This window comes from Ranitomeya variabilis, chromosome 3, assembly GCF_051348905.1.
Source record: "Ranitomeya variabilis isolate aRanVar5 chromosome 3, aRanVar5.hap1, whole genome shotgun sequence".
In the NCBI taxonomy this organism is placed as follows: Eukaryota; Metazoa; Chordata; class Amphibia; order Anura; family Dendrobatidae; genus Ranitomeya; species Ranitomeya variabilis.
This window is the reverse complement of record NC_135234.1, coordinates 33642042-33662863: the sequence shown is the minus strand read 5'-3', so window position 1 is coordinate 33662863 and position 20822 is coordinate 33642042. Positions and strand designations below refer to the sequence as shown.

The window sequence follows — 20822 nt, the reverse complement described above, 5'->3', positions numbered from 1 at the left end:
GAGATCTCTGTATCTCTCCAGTAATATAGGCTGGATATGAGTGAGGTCTCTGTATCTCTCCAGTAATATAGGCTGGATATGAGTCAGATCTCTGTATCTCTGCAGCTATATAGCCTGATGTGATCTCTGTCTGTCTCTCCCAATAATATAAGCTGATTGGAGCAGCAGTCTTCATTAGCACGACTTGTATTCTGACCTTACTTCCCTTTCATGGGCTTCCTTCCTTTTCTCTGCCCTCCCGGAGACTCTGTATGCTTTCTCACTTTTCCATCCTGTAGAGACCTGTGTATAATGCCCTCCCTGTTATTATCTGTAATCTTGATTTATGGAAGGGGACATCAGATGGAACCAGTAGGACTTCTGACAGATTTGTTAACATTTTTGCAGATCACGAAGGACTTGGACACTTCACAGAAATTTTTGATGAAGACTGTTTAGGACAGTGATGGCGAACCTATGACACGCGTGTCAGTGCTGACACGCGTAGTCATTTTCAGTGACACGCCGGCCGCGGCCCCATAGAAATTGCTTCTTTCCCAGGGTCTGAAGGAGAGGAAACTCTCCTTCAGGCCCTGGGAACCATATTAATATGTAAAATAAAGAATTAAAATAAAAAATATTGCTATACTCACCTGTCCGACGCAGCCTGGACGTCCGCGAGGGAACCGGCAGCGTTGTTTGCTTAAAAATCGCGGTTTTCCTTCCTTACTTGAAGTCCCGGCTTGTGATTGGTTGCGTGCCGCCCATGTGACCGAGACGCGACCAATCACAGCAAGCCGTGACGTAATTTTAGGTCCTTCAGGATTTTAAAATTACGTTCCGGCGTTGTGATTGGTTGCGTCGCCCATGTGACCGCACACAACCAATCACAACGCCGGAACGTAATTTTAAAATCCTGAAGGACCTAAAATTACGTCACGGCTTGCTGTGATTGGTCGCGTCTCGGTCACATGGGCGGCACGCAACCAATCACAAGCCGGGACTTCAAGTAAGGAAGGAAAACCGCGATTTTTAAGCAAACAACGCTGCCGGTTCCCTCGCGGACGTCCAGGCTGCGTCGGACAGGTGAGTATAGCAATATTTTTTATTTTAATTCTTTATTTTACACACATTAATGTTGTTTCGATACCGATACCCGATACCACAAACGTATCGGATCTCGGTATCGGAATTCCGATACAGCAAATATCGGCCGATACCCGATACTTGCGGTATCGGAATACTAAACAATGGCATCCGATCCGATTTTTTATCGGATCGGATGCCATGCAGGAGGTCTGTGGGTCCAAACAACAGAGCTCCGGTGCAGAGCGTCTAGGCCTGGGACTTCCGGTAGGCTAGGCGCAGCTCCCGGAAGTCCCAGGCCTCTGCGTCGGATCTGTGTTGTTTGGGCGACATTGCGCTGCTCCCTGCTGCGCCGACCAGAAGTCCCAGGCTGCACTTCTGAGGCCTGAGGAGATTGCTGTCTGGACTCAGGCCCTGTGATTGCTGTCTGGACTCAGGCCCTGTGATAGCTGTCTGGACTCAGGCCCTGTGATAGCTGTCTGGACTCAGGCCCTGTGATAGCTGTCTGGACTCAGGCCCTGTGATTGCTGTCTGGACTCAGGCCCTGTGATTGCTGTCTGGACTCAGGCCCTGTGATTGCTGTCTGGACTCAGGCCCTGTGATTGCTGTCTGGACTCAGGCCCTGTGATTGCTGTCTGGACTCAGGCCCTGTGATTGCTGTCTGGACTCAGGCCCTGTGATAGCTGTCTGGACTCAGGCCCTGTGATAGCTGTCTGGACTCAGGCCCTGTGATAGCTGTCTGGACTCAGGCCCTGTGATTGCTGTCTGGACTCAGGCCCTGTGATAGCTGTCTGGACTCAGGCCCTGTGATAGCTGTCTGGACTCAGGCCCTGTGATTGCTGTCTGGACTCAGGCCCTGTGATAGCTGTCTGGACTCAGGCCCTGTGATAGCTGTCTGGACTCAGGCCCTGTGATAGCTGTCTGGACTCAGGCCCTGTGATAGCTGTCTGGACTCAGGCCCTGTGATAGCTGTCTGGACTCAGGCCCTGTGATAGCTGTCTGGACTCAGGCCCTGTGATAGCTGTCTGGACTCAGGCCCTGTGATAGCTGTCTGGACTCAGGCCCTGTGATTGCTGTCTGGACTCAGGCCCTGTGATTGCTGTCTGGACTCAGGCCCTGTGATTGCTGTCTGGACTCAGGCCCTGTGATAGCTGTCTGGACTCAGGCCCTGTGATAGCTGTCTGGACTCAGGCCCTGTGATAGCTGTCTGGACTCAGGCCCTGTGATAGCTGTCTGGACTCAGGCCCTGTGATAGCTGTCTGGACTCAGGCCCTGTGATTGCTGTCTGGTCTCAGGCCCTGTGATTGCTGTCTGGACTCAGGCCCTGTGATAGCTGTCTGGACTCAGGCCCTGTGATAGCTGTCTGGAGGCCCTGTGATTGCTGTCTGGACTCAGGCCCTGTGATTGCTGTCTGGACTCAGGCCCTGTGATTGCTGTCTGGACTCAGGCCCTGTGATAGCTGTCTGGACTCAGGCCCTGTGATAGCTGTCTGGAGGCCCTGTGATTGCTGTCTGGACTCAGGCCCTGTGATAGCTGTCTGGACTCAGGCCCTGTGATAGCTGTCTGGAGGCCCTGTGATTGCTGTCTGGACTCAGGCCCTGTGATAGCTGTCTGGACTCAGGCCCTGTGATTGCTGTCTGGACTCAGGCCCTGTGATAGCTGTCTGGACTCAGGCCCTGTGATAGCTGTCTGGAGGCCCTGTGATTGCTGTCTGGACTCAGGCCCTGTGATTGCTGTCTGGACTCAGGCCCTGTGATTGCTGTCTGGACTCAGGCCCTGTGATTGCTGTCTGGACTCAGGCCCTGTGATTGCTGTCTGGACTCAGGCCCTGTGATAGCTGTCTGGACTCAGGCCCTGTGACTACTACAGCAACCATCATCCAGTGAACTGTGGGGTGTCATTGGCCATTACTGAGATAAGTGAGAGGGAGGCATCAGTGATGGCGAACCTGTGGCAGTCCAGCTGTTGCAAAACTACAATTCCCATCATGGCTGGCCATTCAAAGCAAAGGCTTTGGCTGTAAAGACATGATGGGAATTGTAGTTTTGCAACAGCTGGAGTGCCACAGGTTCGCCATCACTGGAAGAATTCCCCCTCCCCCTCACTTATCTTAGTTCACGGCACCCCACACAAGTTAAATAATAGCAAGACCAACAAAAGAAACCAACTGACAGATGAACAAAGAAGTCACTAAGCAGGTAAGTTAATTCTAATTATACATATTTGTTATTTAAACTATACATGTCGCAAAATTGTTTTTTTATCAAGGTGACACACCACCCAAGTTATGCTCGGTTTTTTGGCGAATTTTGACACACCGAGCTCAAAAGGTTGCCCATCACTGGTTTAGGAAGTTGCTATAAGGGGCACTAGCGTACATATAGAAAGGGGCCCCTGTGCAAGATCAATATATGGGCCCTCTGCAGCCCAAGAGCTCCTAAAAATGCAAAATTCCACCTGCATTGGAGTTAGAAGTGGGCCCCTTTACCTCCTGGGGCCCCTGTGTGGCGGCACAGGTCGCACCAATGATGTGTCCGCCCCTGATAACTTGTTTTCATGGGACAACCCCTTATTAACTATCTACAGGATAGGTAATAACTTGGTGATTAGGGGGTCCGGCTGCTTAGACCTGCGCTAATCAGGAGAACAGGGAGCTTTTATCCTCGCTATCTGGGAGCGGCAGTGAGAATATTCGACCCCCGGCTCCCGTCAGCTCCACAGGGAATGAATGGAGTAGTGTTTGGGCATGTGTGTGATCGGTCGGATCCCCGCCGATCCGTAAGTTATCGTTATGGAAGCGCTGTTGCATACATGGGCACATTTGGTATTCGGAGGCCTGCGAAAGCTGGGTTATCCTGTCAGTGTTGTGATGGCAGCCATGTTAATTTTACCTCAGGACTGCAGCGTCTCAGTCTGTTAGGTCACATTATGTAATCTGTCTACACACTCTGCACCCAGTGTGTTTCTATTGGTACGGGGCCTGTGTTTCCTTCTAAACCCCTCTCCTTAACAACAGACAAACTGACGTGGTAGCACATAGCAACCAATCAGAGCCCAGCTTTAATTTCTTTTTCTGATCTGCAGAGATGAAAGCGGAGTTCTGATTGGTTGCTATGGACTGCAACCACCATTTTATAGTTTTGATAATTGAGGCCTCCATTTTTTTTTTTCTAACCGAAAATGTTAGTGTTGCTCATCGGCTCTAGAGTATTTAAGCGGTAAACTGATGTAGTGCTCATTAATTCCCACCAGTTTTACTTGGTTTATTTTATTTTTTATGTTTTTGTTTTTGTTTTTTTTTTTGTTTGTTTTCATTATTCAGACGTTGTGGCCTAATCTATCATTTGCAGTTTTTGCGCAATTGTAATCCAGTACTCTCCTAAAGTTGTACACTAACTTACAACATATTAAAATTAATGTGACATTTTGCGCCAAAAAGGCAAAAGAAAAGTAAGACAAGAGTTAAACAGCAGCTTTCATTTTGCCCCAAAATTATTCGACCGAAATGTACCATTTTGAAGAATTCGACCAGGACTAAAAAAAAAAAGAAAAGATACTTGAGGAAAAAAAAAAAAGAAAGCAGTGCAACTCGATTCAGTCATTGAAATGAAATTTTTATTGGGCTGCAATACCACACACGGCCCATGGGCAGGGGTGGCGCTGTTTCTGGAAGAAAATCAAACATTGCGTTTAACATTTGTTGACCTGGGATCATGATATCAAACAAATTATTTATTTTTTTTCTTTTATAGGTACCATCTAGCAAGCTGAACGGAGCACAGCCATGGCTCAATTTGCAGCCACGCCATTTGGGGGTAAGCGGACCTTATCTAGGATGTTGACATTAGTTGTTGGTACCTTTTTGTCCTGTCCAGGGGGGAGAGGTAGGGTTGTGACTTTAATAGGGGTAATGTGAAGCATTTTTTACATGATGCCACAAGTTCTTCTACAGAAGAAGTAGCCTCCATGGTGATTTTTGCTGTCTTCCTTGCAGCGTCTTTCAGAAATGGAGGTAAGTGTAGGAAGCCCCCTGAAGAATCAGCACGGCACTTTTTTGTCTCATGGTTTGAAGTGCTTTGCATATTCGGGCGCCGCTGATAGACTGCAGCGGTTAGTTTTTTTTCATCTCTCATACATAGGTAATGATGTAATTTACTTAAATCTTTTTTTTTTTTTTAATAGGGAATTTGGATATCTGGGCAATAACGGTGGAGGAGAGGGCGAAACATGACCAACAGTTCCATGGACTCCAGCCAACGGCGGGGTATATTACCGGTAAGTATCCGTAACCGTGCGTGCACGACGTCCCACCGGCGTCTGTCAATAGTATTTCACACCTTAAACTATTTATATGTTCATGTAGCTTTTTCAAAGACCAGTCCAGAAATACCTTTACATGACCAGTCCGTCCCCCCCGTTACTGAAAAATCTGCCTCTGAGTTGATATGCAAATGAGGCTGAAGAGCTATGGTAGATCTGAAGCTTCTGTTGCTCCATTCCAGTCCTAGCGCCGCAACCTCCTTTTTGACTGACTGATCCTTTACCTGAAGGCAGTCAGTCAAGCAGAAGGGCGGTGCTGGGCAGGGAATAGAGCTGGAGTGACAAAGGCTTCGGATCTACCATAGCTCTTCAGCCTCATTTGCATATCAATTCAAACGCTGATTTCTCTGTAACGGAGAAATGGACTGGCTATGTAAAGGTATTTCTGGGTTAGTTTTTGAAAAAGGTAAATATTTCTTTTTTTTTTTTTTCTGGGGGTGGGGGGATTCTACTGACAGATTCCCTGGTAATGCTGGCACAACACCTCTTTCCTTGCACAATGTATAAGATGTGGACACTGTAAATATTGCAGACATGAAGCATTGTTGGTGTGGAGACTCCTGTCCTTTACATCCTCCTAGTAATGGGATTTCCTGCTGCTAATCTCACGTACAAATTCGATTAATTTGGAGGAATAGATGCTCTGTTCCGAAATCTGCTCGTTCCACCTACGTCCAGTAATTAATTTTAGCAAGTCGATGTTGATCTCAGGGGCTCTAATTCCATTAACACGACAATTACAGCCCTATGGCTTCCAGGCTTCTTCCCTCTCCGCCTGCCCCTTAATATCCTGCTGGCTAATAATTCCATTTTTGCAGCATCCACAAATATACTATCATTACACAAATTAATGCGGACTGCCTCTTCACCTCCTGCCTAATTATATACTTTCCACTGGAGTCCGTTCTGATTATGGATATTCTGAAAATCCCTTTAATGATTCATTCACAGACACTTGTATTGGTCGATTGTTGTATGTTTTGTTTCAGTAGGGGAGTAAGCAGCAGCTGGGGACTAGTGGTCTTTTATATAAGGAGTACAAAGAACTTTATCTTAAAGGGATTGTCCATGGAGTACAAGTTTGCAGTCATTCTATGTACCTGCAGTCTTGTTAATCCTCACAACGTAAATGTGCCAGTGTGGGAGCGTGTGACCTCAAGTTTTCAATTTTCATACATGCGGTCACATGCCGACTAGACGTACGTGGCATCACTCAGTGCAAGTGTATTGAGCAAGGATGGACAACTCTAGTCGTAATGTGGCCGGAAGTATATAAATCAGATACTCAAGGTCAGATGGTCACCTACTCCTGACAGTGTGGGCTGTGAGGATGTTTAAGACTGCAGTCATAGTGACCACAGACATATACAACGCCTTTAAAAAGGCCAAGGCCCGGGTGGATGACGGCAATTTTTTTGTTTGTTTTTTTTTTCCCTTACTTACTCTCTTGCCTTCTTTCATTTTCCTGTAGGAGACCAGGCCAGAAACTTCTTCCTGCAGTCTGGCCTGCACCCGCCTGTACTTGCACAGATCTGGTGAGTATCCTCGGCAGGGGGCTCCTGCTCATGAACACAAGCGTAATATGTCCATCAAGGCTGTTACCTATGGCCCTCTGGGCAATGCCTGAAGATGCAGTCTGTGGCCGGAGTTATGAAAGGAGTTATCCACTACTTAGGTATTGATGGCCTATCCTTGGGGGAAGACCGACAATAGGGCTCCCTCCCCAGTCTGCTGCTTGCAGAGGCGGACGTATAAGGCCATGTGCACACGTTAAGTATTTTTCGCGTTTTTTTTCGCGTTTTTTCGCTATAAAAACGTGATAAAAACGCGAAAAAAACGCTTACATATGCCTCCCATTATTTTCAGTGTATTCCGCATTTTTTGTGCAAATGTAGCCTTTTTTTCCGCGAAAAAATCGCATCGCGGAAAAAAAAGCAACATGTTCATTAAAATGCGGAATTGCAGGGGATTCCGCACACCTAGGGGTCCATTGATCTGCTTACTTCCCGCACGGGGCTGTGCCCACGATGCGGGAAGTAAGCAGATTATGTGCGGTTGGTACCCAGGGTGGAGGAGAGGAGACTCTCCTCCACGCACTGGGCACCATATAAGTGGTCAAAAAATAAGAATTAAAATAAAAAATAGTCCTATACTCACCCTCGATGTCTTCCCGCCTCCACTGCATGCTGTCGCTTCGGTTCCTGTAGCTGATGTGCGGTGAAGGACCTTGCCGATGACGTCACTGTCCTGTGATTGGTCGTGAGCGGTCATGTGACCGCTCACGTGACCGTGACGTCACGGAAGGTCCTGCGCGCACAGACCAGCTATAGGAAGAGGAACGGACGCCGCTGAGGAGATGTCTGGGTGAGTATAACCTTTTTTTTTTTATTTTTTTAATTATTTTTAAACATTCGATCTTTTACTATAGATGCTGCATAAGCTGCATCTATAGTAAAAAGTTGGTCACACTTGTCAAACAGTATGTTTGACAAGTGTGACCAACCTGTCAGTCAGTTTTCCAAGCGATGCTACAGATCGCTTGGAAAACTTTAGCATTCTGCAAGCTAATTACGCTTGCAGAATGCTAAAAAAACGCGAAAAAAACGCAAAAAAAACGCAAAAAAAAAAATGCGGATTTCTTGCAGAAAATTTCCGGTTTTCTTCAGGAAATTTCTGCAAGAAATCCGCAACGTGTGCACATACCCTAAAACTATTGCCTGGAGTCAGGATGCCATGGTGCAGAACACTATGTGGTGCTCATTCCCTGATATTGCAGAGCCGTGGTTTTCTAGCTCCATACAATGTTTACATTCACTGATAGGCGACATGGCTAGTAGTGATAAGCGAGTGTGCTGGGATCAGGTGTTATGTGAGCATGCTCATGTGCTAATGGTGCTTTCCACGTGCTCTAATACCATGTCCGAGTCCCTGCGGCTGCATGTTCCGCCTCCGTTCAATAGTCACAATAGGAAGATGCATATGGTTGCCATTTATCTTCATGCAGAGCAAATGTATTGTGCATTTTCCTTGGCATTAGGGGTAAAGTTGGAAGGACTTTGGCGGCCCCACTTCTGATGTGTAAGACGCGTTTACATTGGGCAGTTTTCTGCTCTTGAGTATATCTGCGCTCATTTTAAAGAGTGGATAAAATGATCGCAAGTTTGCACTGTTCCCAAACAGCAGTCATGTAGTCTGCAGCACTTTCCCTGTTTACCCGTGACGGTGTGCTGCCGACTCTGGATCATTTACAGGATCGAGAATCATCCAGCGTTTTGCCGGTTATCAGCTGACTGCCGCCATGTTTGCACAACTTTTATTGCCTATTATCAGTCCGTGTGAAAGGCCCAGGGCCTCCAGACTTAATACCGCCGAGTACAGAAAAGGATGTGTCCGCCGAGTCCTGGTATTGTCCCTGGCGCTCAGTGATCCGGTGACTGGTACAGTGTCGCCCCCTGGCACAGCTGGGGCTCTTGTAGGGCTTCCCTGAGGCTGCTCTGTCTGATCACTACATTGTGCAGGATTTCCCCCTCTCCGCCTGTTACTGCTCCTGACCGGCCCAATGTGCTTATTCTCCCCCAGAGATAAGCAAGGTTCTGTCTCTTCCACTTACAAGACATTACGTCTCCAGTCTTGTGTGGGGAAACACATTTGCTCATGAATGCCTTTCTGCTCTCATTAAAATAGTGGTTTAGCCCTTTACTGGGAGCCGGGCCAAGGATCTGCTGAAATCTGCCTGAACGACGGCCGTACATGAGATGAATTGTGCCGGCACACTGTAATGGCAGACAGCTCTGATGGGGGATATGGATGCAAATAATTCAGAATTAGAGGAGGACACTGAGCTCTTATCCACCGTTGTCTTTTGCTGCTAAAATAAGAGTTTGTAATAAGACCGCAGACATTTTGATCGCACTGAATAAGCCAGGTTATCACTTTCCCCCTAATATTCTGCCGAATTTGTGCTTCTGAAACATGGATCCTACATACTGGCCGGATATTGTTGGGGCTAAAAATCCTTTTTGCAATTTGGGTTTCATAAAAAACCTTGCACCGGTTGCCTTCTATAGCCTCATGGCATTTTTTTTATTTTTATGCCATAATCTGGAGCAGATCATGGACACATGTTTTCCCTCCTCTGTTTCACTGCAGTTATAGGGGTATTCCCATCTTATTCATATAAAAACGTATAACTTATTGGTCTTAGAATTTGGTCTCTGCCCATTCTGATCTTGAGATAGGGGCACTGCAGAGCCCTTTCTGAATAGAGTCATGAACGGACATCTGCACCATTGGCTCCATTCATTGTCTATGGGGCTGTTGGAAAAAGTCGAGCACCGAACTCTATCTCCGCCAGTCCCATAGAAAATAAATGGAGTGGTGGTACGCATGTCCGTCCACCACCCTGTGCAAGACACTCAATGGTCGGACCCCTACCGATCAGCCTATCCTATGAATAATTGATGATGCCTCAAGATAGGTATACCCCTTTTTTTTGTTTTTTGAGTGATTTTTTTTAGGTGTTTTTAAACAGATAAGATGTAGTGGTACCTAAGTTGGATAATAGACCGGTATAGTCTTCGGCTTCTGATATCCTAGTGGCGAGATCTGTGTTACTTTAGTTTTCATTCCCGTCCACAAGGTCAGGAATAAATGGATTAAAGTATCCGTTTTTGCTGATGATACAAAACTTTGCATTATGGTCGTATAATAATAATACACGAGACCTGAATTAGCTGGCAGCATGGGCAGGAACTTGGCAGATACGGGATAGGTGATTAAAAGCAAGATCAGCGGGTCTCACCGCCATCTCCATCATTCATAAAACAGACCTACTAGTGATCGGTGAGGGTCCTAGCGCCTAGACCCCCACTGATCGTGCATTTCTTTATCCATTGAATCGATGATAATTTCTAAGGTCTCAGTAATCACATTGGGCAGAAAAATTGGTGGAATATTCCAAGCGTTAAGTGTTATACCTCGCTAGTTCGTTGGAGGTCTGTCCATCGGGACTACTACTGACCCTGAGAATGGGACTCTGAAACACCCTGCTGGAGTGGCCTATTGGCTACGGAACTGTCAATGATAGCAAGCCGCTATGTCCCTCTCAGTCCCATAGGAGAGGTGGCACCCTCTTCTCAGGATCGGTGGGTGTCTTTGTAGACAGACCTTAACCAGTCCACAAGTTATTACCAATATTGCGGGTAAATGATGACTTTTAATGTTGGGAATAATCTTTTAAATGGAGATCGCAGAACAGGACATGTAATACTCAATGTCAGGCTGCAGCTGCCAAGGCATTGTATAAAATAGGTGCTAAGATCCCAGTGTAATATTATATATCCTTGTAAACACTCTGTTGAATATAGGTTTAGGGCTTCACAAGTGTTCAGAGGCGGGCAGCTAGATTAGAGTGCCGAGAAGGCAGCAAGATGGTGGCATATTATGTGGGCAGTCCCTGAGCGAGTGTATTATGGTTATTTCTTCTGTCCCGGGGATACATTTTACGAGTGGAGTTTAGGTACAGGTGTGCCGGTTGCACCTGATGCCAGCGGTGTGCCCCGGCGGTGCCGCGGCTGACGCGTGGCGGTGCTCCAGCTGCAGTCAGCGCTGCTCTGATCCTTCGTGTTATTGCCAGTGGTGATCAGTGAACGTTCATTTCTCTCCAGGGCACTGGCTGACATGAACAATGACGGTAGAATGGACCAGCTGGAGTTCTCCATAGCTATGAAACTGATCAAACTGAAGCTGCAAGGCTACCCCCTGCCATCTGCTCTCCCCGCCGCCATGTTGAAGCAACCAGTCGCCATGCCAGCTTCTGCGGGATTTGGTTCGTATCCACATTGAGACATTTAACTTCTTACCTTGAAGTGAATGCCTGCAAACAAATGTTTCTTTTATTCTGATTGATAAATATATAAATACGTTAGGTAGGAAAAAATCTTCAAACAAATTACTTTTCCCATCCATAAGATAGATGATAAATGTATGATCACAGAAATTGCAACCGATCCTGTTTTTTTTTTTTTTTTTAAGGGTTATTCCCATCTTCATAGATGGACAATGTTGGCTAGTTCTTGTAAAAACAAACACTTCTGCAATTTACTACGGAATAAAATTTGCATATTTAATTTGCATAATAGCCATATTAAAGGAAACCAGTCAATACGAATGTCATCATTAATGTGAATCTATATGATAATAACGTTATGAAGGTGCCCTGTACTGAAAGTGTTACATTTGGGAGAACAATAACTTCAATCTTCCTGGCAGCCGCCGGCTTTCAGTCGTGCAGGTTCGTCCGCAGCAGTTAGTCACAGAGTGGAGCCTGTAAGCATGCCCCGGCACTGACTGACAGCCAGCTTTGCAGTGCGTCTGTGCTGTAAGCAGTGACTGTAGCCGCATTAGCCCGTCTTCATAACTGAAAGCTGGCTGCTCCCGAGAGGAGTCATGGTAATTTTCTCCCGGGTGCTGCATTTTCAGTTCTTCTGGGAAGGGTGTCTACAAGATTTTGGAGATGTCTATGGGAATTTTTCCTCCTTCACCCAGAAGAATATTTGTGAGTTCAGATACTGATGTTGAGGAGGCCGGGCTCACAATCTCCAGTCTAGTTGCTGGATGGGGCTGAGATCCGGGCTCCATCATGTTCTTCCACCAAACTCCCCGTCAAGTCTGTATGGATCTTCTGCACTGGGCACAGTCTTGGGGAACAAAATTATACAGTGCCTTGCGAAAGTATTCGGCCCCCTGGAACTTTTCAACCTTTTCCCACATATTATGCTTCAAACATAAAGATACCAAATGTAAATTTTTGGTGAAGAATCAGCAACAAGTGGAACACAGTTGTGAAGTTGAACGAAATTTATTGGTTATTTTAAATTTTTGTGGAAATTCAAAAACTGAAAAGTGGGGCGTGCAATATTATTCGGCTCCTTTACTTTCAGTGCAGCAAACTCACTCCAGAAGTTCATTGTGGAGCTCTGAATGATCCAATGTTGTCCTAAATGCCTAATGATGATAAATATAATCCACCTGTGTGTAATCAAGTCTCCGTATAAATGCACCTGCTCTGTGATAGTCTCAGGGTTCTGTTTGAAGCACAGAGAGCATCATGAAGACCAAGGAACACAACAGGCAGGTCCGTGATACTGTTGTGGAGAAGGTTAAAGCCGGATTTGGATACAAAATGATTTCCAAAACTTTAAACATCCCAAGTAGCACTGTGCAAGTGATCATATTGAAATGAAAGGAGTATCATACCACTGCAAATCTACCAAGACCCGGCCGTCCCTCTAAACCTTCATCTCAAACAAGGAGAAGACTGATCAGAGATGCAGCCAAGAGGCCCATGATCACTCTGGATGAACTGCAGAGATCTACAGCTGAGGTGGGACAGTCTGTCCATAGGACAACAATCAGTCATACACTGCACAAATCTGGCCTTTATGGAAGAGTGGCAAGAAGAAAGCCATTTCTCAAAGATATCCATAAAAAGTGCTGTTTAAAGTTTGCAACAAGTCACCTGGGAGACACACCAAACATGTGGAAGAAGGTGCTCTGGTCAGATGAAACCAAAATCGAACTTTTTGGCAACAATGCCAAATGATATGTTTGGCATAAAGGCAACACAGCTCATCACCCTGAACACACCATCCCCACTGTCAAACATGGTGGTGGCAGCATCATGGTTTGGGCCTGCTTTTCTTCAGCAGGGACAGGGAAGATGGTTAAAATTGATGGGAAAATGGATGAAGCCAAATACAGGACCATTCTTGATGAAAACCTGTTGGATTCTGCAAAAGACCTGAGACTGGGACGGAGATTTGTCTTCCAACAAGACAATGATCCCAAACATAAAGCAAAATCTACAATGGAATGGTTCACAAATAAACGTATCCAGGTGTTAGAATGGCCAAGTCACAGTCCAGACCTCAATCCAATCGAGAATCTGGAAAGAGCTGAAAACTGCTGTTCACAAAACGATCTCCATCAAACCTCACTGAGCTCGAGCTGTTTGCCAAGGAAGAATGGGCAAGAATTTCAGTCTCTCGATGAACAAAACTGATAGAGACATACTCCAAGTGACTTGTAATCGCAGCAAAAGGTGGCGCAAAAAAGTATTAAGTTAAAGGGGCCGAATAATATTGCACGCCCCACTTTTCAGTTTTTGATTTTCCACAAAAATGTAAAATAACCAATAAATTTAACTCATCTTCACATTTGTGTTTCACTTGTTTTTGATTCTTCACCAAAAATTTACATTTGGTATCTTTTTGTTTGAAGCATGATATGTGGGGAAAGGTTGAAAAGTTCCAGGGAGCTGAATACTTTTGCAAGGAACTGTACTCCAGAGCTGCATTTTAGGGCCGCAGGCTTCAGAGCTGAAATTCTTGCTCACTCCATTTCTTTTTGATGCTATGTGTCTTCTGAATACCTAAAATAACTACTTGGGAAAACCTGTTCCACCTACGTTATGTCAACTCCGCCACCCTACTAGGCGTGTGTCAGCAAACTTGATGACTGTTTCCAAAAACAATCAGTAGAATCGTGATTTACAGTTTTACTAATGATGTTACAGATTGGTGCGTTTACTGTTATTATAAGCGTGAATCCCTTTCTATGTTGCCGGTCGTCACGATTGTCGCCCATCTCGCCCTAGAACCGATGAAGCAATGTGAACTTCATCAACTTAATAAACCCAGAAGCTAAACTTTTCTTGGCATGGCCCCTTCTCCCTTATTCTGTAGGAGTTGGGCATGTCCTCCATCACACAGATATGTACGAGCTGCACTGTTTTTTTGTGTTTTCTAGGTATAAGTGGAATTACTGGTTTGCCACCCATGGCTGCTGTGGCCCCTGTGCCAATGCCTCCCATTCCAGTAGTAGGGATGTCTCCTCCACTAGTGTCCTCTGTTCCTGCTGCAGCAGCGCCACCTCTGGCCAACGGAGCGCCCGCCGTAATCCAGCCTCTTCCTGCTTTTGCTCACTCGGGTACGCTGCTCGTCACTGATCCTCTGCCACCCGTCATGTTTGTAGCGTTATCCCACCAATAACGCTTATGACACAGGACAAGGCGATAAACGTACGATCGGTGGGAGTCTGACCAATGGCCGTAATGACTGAATTCTCGTGTCCCCCATTCACTGTTTATGGAAGCATTACCTGCACACTACTACCTCCCTCCATTGAAGTGAATGGAGCCGTGGTCATGTCTTTCACAGGAGCGACACAGTATTGTTTCAGCACCAGTAGTGGTTCCACTGGTTGGACCGCCATCGATCCTACATGTGTCACCTGTACTGTAGATGGGTCATTTATTTTATTGGTGGCACATCAGCCACAATATCGCTTTGATCTCAGGGAATACCAGAAAAACTGAGATATGAGGAGGTTTATGTAGTTTGTGCCACGGCCATCTCTGCACTAATCACTGAGGAACGAGGTGGTTTCTGAAGCTTGGCATTGGAGTTTATGCAACTGTCCCGTTCATTAGAGATGAGCGAAGCCACCGAGTCAGTCTGCCACGGCTTCCGGATGGGAGCATTGCACGCTGCCTCCTACCTGCCGGCATCTCCAGCTGTTCTTTTGATTAGCCGGCCTGGTGTGACGTCATTGTTGCGGTAATGTTTCATCAGGCCGACTTATCAAAGGGGAAGCTGGGATACAGGAAGGAGGCGGCTCGCAGGGCGGCCATAGGCTACTGTCCGCTGGTCCACGGTCTTGAGTCGATTTGCTCATCTCTATCATTTATCTAAAAGGGGCTTGTAGAAATCCAGCAGAACTGACATGCACAAAGTCCCCCTTACTAATAAAGGGGTCCTGGCTCTGTGGTGTCTGTATGCCCTGTACCACAGGTCATAGGTGGCGATGGCTGAAGCCGCGTTACAGGGTGAGTACCCCAGCAAACAGCTCCTCATATCCTCCAACATTAACAATAGGAGAGGTCACAGCTCACCTCCTCCTCCTGTACAATGACTGATAACACCTCTATATACAGTAGATAACACAGGATCCACCATTCACAATAGGTGATGTCACAGCTCACCTCCTCCTCCTGTACAATGACTGATAACACCTCTATATACAGTAGATAACACAGGATCCACCATTTACAATAGGTGATGTCACAGCTCACCTCCTCCTCCTGTAAATGACTGATAACACCTCTATACACTGTGTTCCAAATTATTATGCAAATTGGATTTAAGTGTCATAAAGATTTAATTGTTTTTTTAAATAAACTTGTGGATGGTATTGTGTCTCAGGGCTCAATGAATCACTGAAATCAATCTTAAACACATGTGATAATTAGTTTTCCAGGTGATTCTAATTAAAGGAAAACTACTCAAATGATGTTCCACATTATTATGCAGGTCACAGGTTTCAAGCAATATGGGAAATAAAAAGGATCTCTCTGCTGCTGAAAACCGTTAAATAGTGCAATGCCTTGGACAACGTATGAAAAAATTAGATATTTCACGAAAACTTAAGAGTGATCATCATACTCTGATGAGATTTGTGACTGAAACAGAGCACAGACAGAGTTCATGCAAATAAAGGCATAATGAGGAAGTTTTCTGCCCAACAAATTCATTGGATTAAGAGAGCAGCTGCTAAAATACCATTACAAAGCAGCAAAAAGTTATTTGAAGTTGCTGGTGCCTCTGGAGTCCCTCGAACCTCAAGGTGTAGGATCCTTCAAAGGCTTGCTGTGGTGCATAAACCTACTATTCGGCCACCCCTAAACAGTGCTCAGAAGCAGAAACGGTTGCAGTGGGCACAGACATACATGAAGACTAATTGTCAAACAGTCTTGTTTACTGATGAGTGTCAAGCAACCCTGGACGGTCCAGATGGATGGAGTAGAGGATGGTTGGTGGATGGCCACCATGTCCCAACAAGGCTGCGACGTCAGCAAGTGGGTGGAGGAGTCATGTTTTGGGCTGGAATCATGGGGAACCAGCTGGTAGAGCCCTTTAAGGTTCCTGAAGGTGTGAAAATGACCTCAGCAAAGTAAATAGAGTTTCTGACTGACAACTTTCTTCCATTGTCTAAAAAGCAGAAATGTGTCTTCAGGAACAAAATCATCTTCATGCATGACAATGAATACCTCTCAGTCATTGGCTGCTATGGGCATAAAAGGAGATAAACTCCTGGTGTGGCCACCATCTTCCCCTGAACTCAACCCTATAGAGAACCTTTGGAGTATCATCAAGCAAAAGATCTATGAGGGTGGGAGGCAGTTCACATCAAAACAGCAGCTCTGGGAGGCTTTTCTGACTTCATGCAAAGAAATACAAGCAGAAACTCTCCATAAACTCACAAGATCAATGGATGCAAGAATTGTGGAGGTGATATCAAAGAAGGGTTCCTATGTAAACATGTATCTTGGCCTGTTAGGATGTTTTGGAGTTAAATAGCTTTTTTGTTCAGTGAATGTGACCTCCTAAGGCTGCAAATTCCACAAATGAGCATTTTCAGTTCTTTAAAACATATCAAATGTTTAGAAATACTACTGTGCCTAATAATTTGGAACAGTGCATTTTGAGTTTTTATTCATTTTGGAGATTATACTGTTATCATTGGGAGGTTTCTTCAATAAAATTCGATGTATACTCTAAAGGGTGAAGACTTTTCTTAGACTGACTGTCATGTACATCGACCATTTAGGAAAATCCGAGAAAAATGTCATTTGCATAATAATTTGGAACATAGTGTATACAGTAGATAACACAGGATCCACCATTCACAATAGGTGATGTCACAGCTCACCTCCTCCTCCTGTACAATGACTGATAACCTCTGTATATACAGTAGATAACACAGGATCCACCATTCACAATAGGTGATGTCACAGCTCACCTCCTCCTCCTGTACAATGACTGATAAGACCTCTATATACAGTCGATAACACAGGATCCACCATTCACAATTGGTGATGTCACAGCTCACCTCCTCCTCCTGTATAATGACATTTCCCCAGATTAGTGTAATAAAAAAATGACATGTAAAGAAAAATATGCATTAAAAAGAAGCTTTCATCCGGATTGAGACTTATAAACTGAAGGCATGGCTATATTGGGGCTGTGATGTTAATTAGTCTGATTCCTTATGTGAAGGGAGCCGCTCAGTGACTGATTTAATACTCGCCTTGTGAAGTTTTCATAAAATTATGTCTTCTGTGTACAATGTTGGGGCAGGGTCTTCTTCTGGTTCTCCGTTCCCCCCTACCTGCCTCCTTTGCTTCTTATACAGGTCACTGATTATTCGGTGACCTGCCTCCTTTTTCTGTGCCGCCGCCATCATTGTGCGGGTGACGTGTGCAGGGCTTGAATAAAATGGCACCACAGTTGGCGCATGCGCAGATCGGGGTATGAAAAATGTACTGCGCTGAAATCTCGATCTGTGTATGCGACGCCTTCAGCATCATATTATTAAAGCCCTGCACATGGGACACCGGCTCCCACCGCGTACATGTCGCCCACACAATGATGGTGGCAGCGGCACAGAATTTTAAAAAGGAGACAGGTCGCTGAGTAATCAGGAGGCTGATGTGGGACTAAGAACCAGAAGACCCTGCCCTAAAGAACAGAAAATTATGAAAACTTCACAAGGTGAGTATTCATCAGCACAGATCAAATCTCTCGGCATCACAGAGCCATTATGGCCATGCTGCTCCCCCCGCTCGGTGCCCACCCACCACATTACGATGATCATGATGACTTGAAATAATACGCGTTCCATCAAGAACATTAAAACGAGACTTTTTTTTTATGCTTGTACTTGCAGCCACATTGCCAAAGAGTTCATCATTCGGACGTTCAGGTGCCGGAGCCCAAATGAACAGTAAGACGCTGCAGAAAGCCCAGTCTTTTGATGTGGCCGTGTGAGTAAGCAACAGCATCCACTGTCATTTATAATGGGGTGTATTTGAACCTTTTTTTTTCTTTTTTATAATCCTAATTATTTTTTCTCTTCTACAGGGCTCCTCCAGTGGTGGAATGGGCCGTACCTCAGTCTTCAAGGCTAAAGTACAGACAGTTGTTCAACAGCCATGATAAAACGATGAGCGGCCACTTAACGGGTACGATTTTACGGAATTTTTCTTGACTTTTAAGAACCGTTTTCATTCATATACTGATTACGAAATGGACCGCCGGACCTCGTTACGATGATTGCATCCCCCCATGAATGACCATGCATGCCTGGTTCAGTACGATGGCCTTCACCGCATGATCTTGTAACTTCTCCCTTTAGGTGATGCAGTAGGTGAAGTCCGTTCATCTTGTAAACTACGCTGCATTTGTGCTTTATTACTTTCTATTAATTATTAATGCCTGCACACAGTTAATTATATATATTAATGATGCTTTAATTTCAGGTCCTCAGGCAAGAACTATACTTATGCAATCTAGTTTACCGCAAGCCCAACTAGCTACAATATGGTAAGAATGTGATCACTCGACTCCGGTGTGATATGTGGTTGTACTGCTTTGCTTTCTTCTGCCGAACTGTGCGATGGGCAAAGAGATGAGCCAAAAAAAAGGACCATTTTTGTTTCCATTGGTAGAAGCATGCCGGCAGGTTCCTGGTAAAGTAATGCAGTTTATGAAATCCATATTCATATATACTCAAGTATTTCTGAGCTGAGAATGTTGTCCTCACTGCATCGGTCTAGGCTGCGCGTCGACAGTCCTGCAGGAAATCACTTATCTCAGCAGCTCGTGCTGTCTGCGTTGGCAGAGCTCTGTGATTGACTGTAGCACGGTTGATTTAATGCCACCACTACACAGACCATGACAGTGAAGACCTGTGTAATGTCAGGGACACGTGCTGGACCTGGGGAGGGCAAGTAAAGCCCAGTTTGTTTGTTTTTTTAGTTTTTTGTTATACGTGTAATTGACCATGTAAGCAACTGTTTTTAAAAGGGGACAACCCCTTTATTTGGATCACGACGTGATGCTCCTTAGCAAAATGTATCGGTCTCCCTCGAGGACCTGCCTTGTCCTGCAATGCCCAGCCAGCCTATTGGTTTCAATGACAACTGTGTAATGTAATGATTAACATAACCTGCAGAGGCGATGTAAGGAAGGAATTCACCATGATAGACAACTGATCCATGGGGACATTTTAGGAACCGTTTATTTTCAAGGGTCACATTTAGAAAACTCCCTGTGCATATAATGGCAAATCCAATCTTCTGTATTATTTTGCCCATCCCTGATTGTGCAACATGGCCGTTCTGTGTCTCTCCTTTTCCAACCTCGTGCGCAGGTCTAGTTTATTCTATTATTTCATATATTAATATTATTTACTTTTGAAGGAATCTGTCTGATATCGATCAAGATGGGAAGTTGACAGCTGAAGAGTTTATCTTGGCTATGCACTTAATAGACCTCGCAATGTCCGGCCAGCCGCTGCCTCCTGTTCTGCCTCCAGATTACATCCCTCCATCTTTTAGGTGAGGAGCACATGTGACATTATGGTCTGGCTGCTTCCACACTATCAGGAGTATTTCTGCCATGTGTTTTTTATATAAAAAAGTATTTTGTGCGTTTTTGTTTTTTTTTTTTTGCACTGTTTGGTCTATAGACAAACTAGAGAGGTGTTAAGGAAAGGAATGCAAAGGTTATACTGCTCCTGATAATGCCACGCAGGCAGGAATACTACTGGAACCAAATTGTCAAAAGGATCAGAAAATTAAAAATAAGTAGTGCTCCTACACCAATGTGTGGCAACTCTCAAGATTGTGCGAGGTGAAAAAAAAATATATATATATATATATATATCTCACCACAAGGGACTGGGACATGACTTATTCCTTCCAGGGACCATACTAAGGACCAGGGGGCAGTCATTACGGGTGGAAAAAGGTGATTCCGGCAGCTAAATAGGAAGGGGTTCTTTAGAGTTAGAGCAGTCAGAATATGGAATGCCGACCACAAGAGGTAGTAATGGCCGACACTATAAAGGCTTTTATACAAGGGCTGGATGATTTCCTCAGTACACATAACATTGCGGGTTATAGATAATCTAGTGATGAAATGTATAAGGTTTAACTCGATGGACCTCCTAGATCTTTTTTCAACGTGTGTGTATAATATAAATTTACATGCACACCTAGGGTTTCACCTCCAATATGTCCTTCTTCCCGGGCGCGATGTGCATTCAAACTATACCCACAGCCTTTACTACAAATAAAAGCCAAAATATATTTCGTGTTAACTTAAAACAATTAGTAAATATTTAAAAGTAAGTACGATAAATCCTTATTAAATAATAACAAAAAAAAATAATAATTGTACTTGGCGCTGACACATTTTAGGCCACAGACGCCTATAGACACACCGCTTTATTAAAAAGAGAGGATGAACGCTCGTATTGTCAGATGGATGCTCGTACTGTTTATGTCCCCACCACATTTACACAAATCGGGAGAC

At 45.0% G+C, this 20822-nt stretch overlaps 1 protein-coding gene across 4 annotated transcripts in view; it reads left to right on the top strand.

The window, feature by feature from the left end:
* The window catches only part of ITSN1 (intersectin 1), a 100300-nt gene that overhangs the window by 30922 nt on the left and 48556 nt on the right, over positions 1-20822 (top strand). For all 4 annotated transcript variants that reach the window (XM_077293913.1, XM_077293912.1, XM_077293916.1 and 1 more), the window contains exons 2-10: positions 4818-4880; positions 5248-5340; positions 6857-6920; positions 11052-11212; positions 14194-14373; positions 18172-18268; positions 18366-18466; positions 18764-18827; positions 19706-19843. In XM_077293913.1, coding sequence (XP_077150028.1) covers positions 4850-4880; positions 5248-5340; positions 6857-6920; positions 11052-11212; positions 14194-14373; positions 18172-18268; positions 18366-18466; positions 18764-18827; positions 19706-19843 — 929 coding nt within the window. In that variant the 5' untranslated portion in view covers positions 4818-4849. The remainder of the gene's footprint in view (positions 1-4817; positions 4881-5247; positions 5341-6856; positions 6921-11051; positions 11213-14193; positions 14374-18171; positions 18269-18365; positions 18467-18763; positions 18828-19705; positions 19844-20822) is intronic.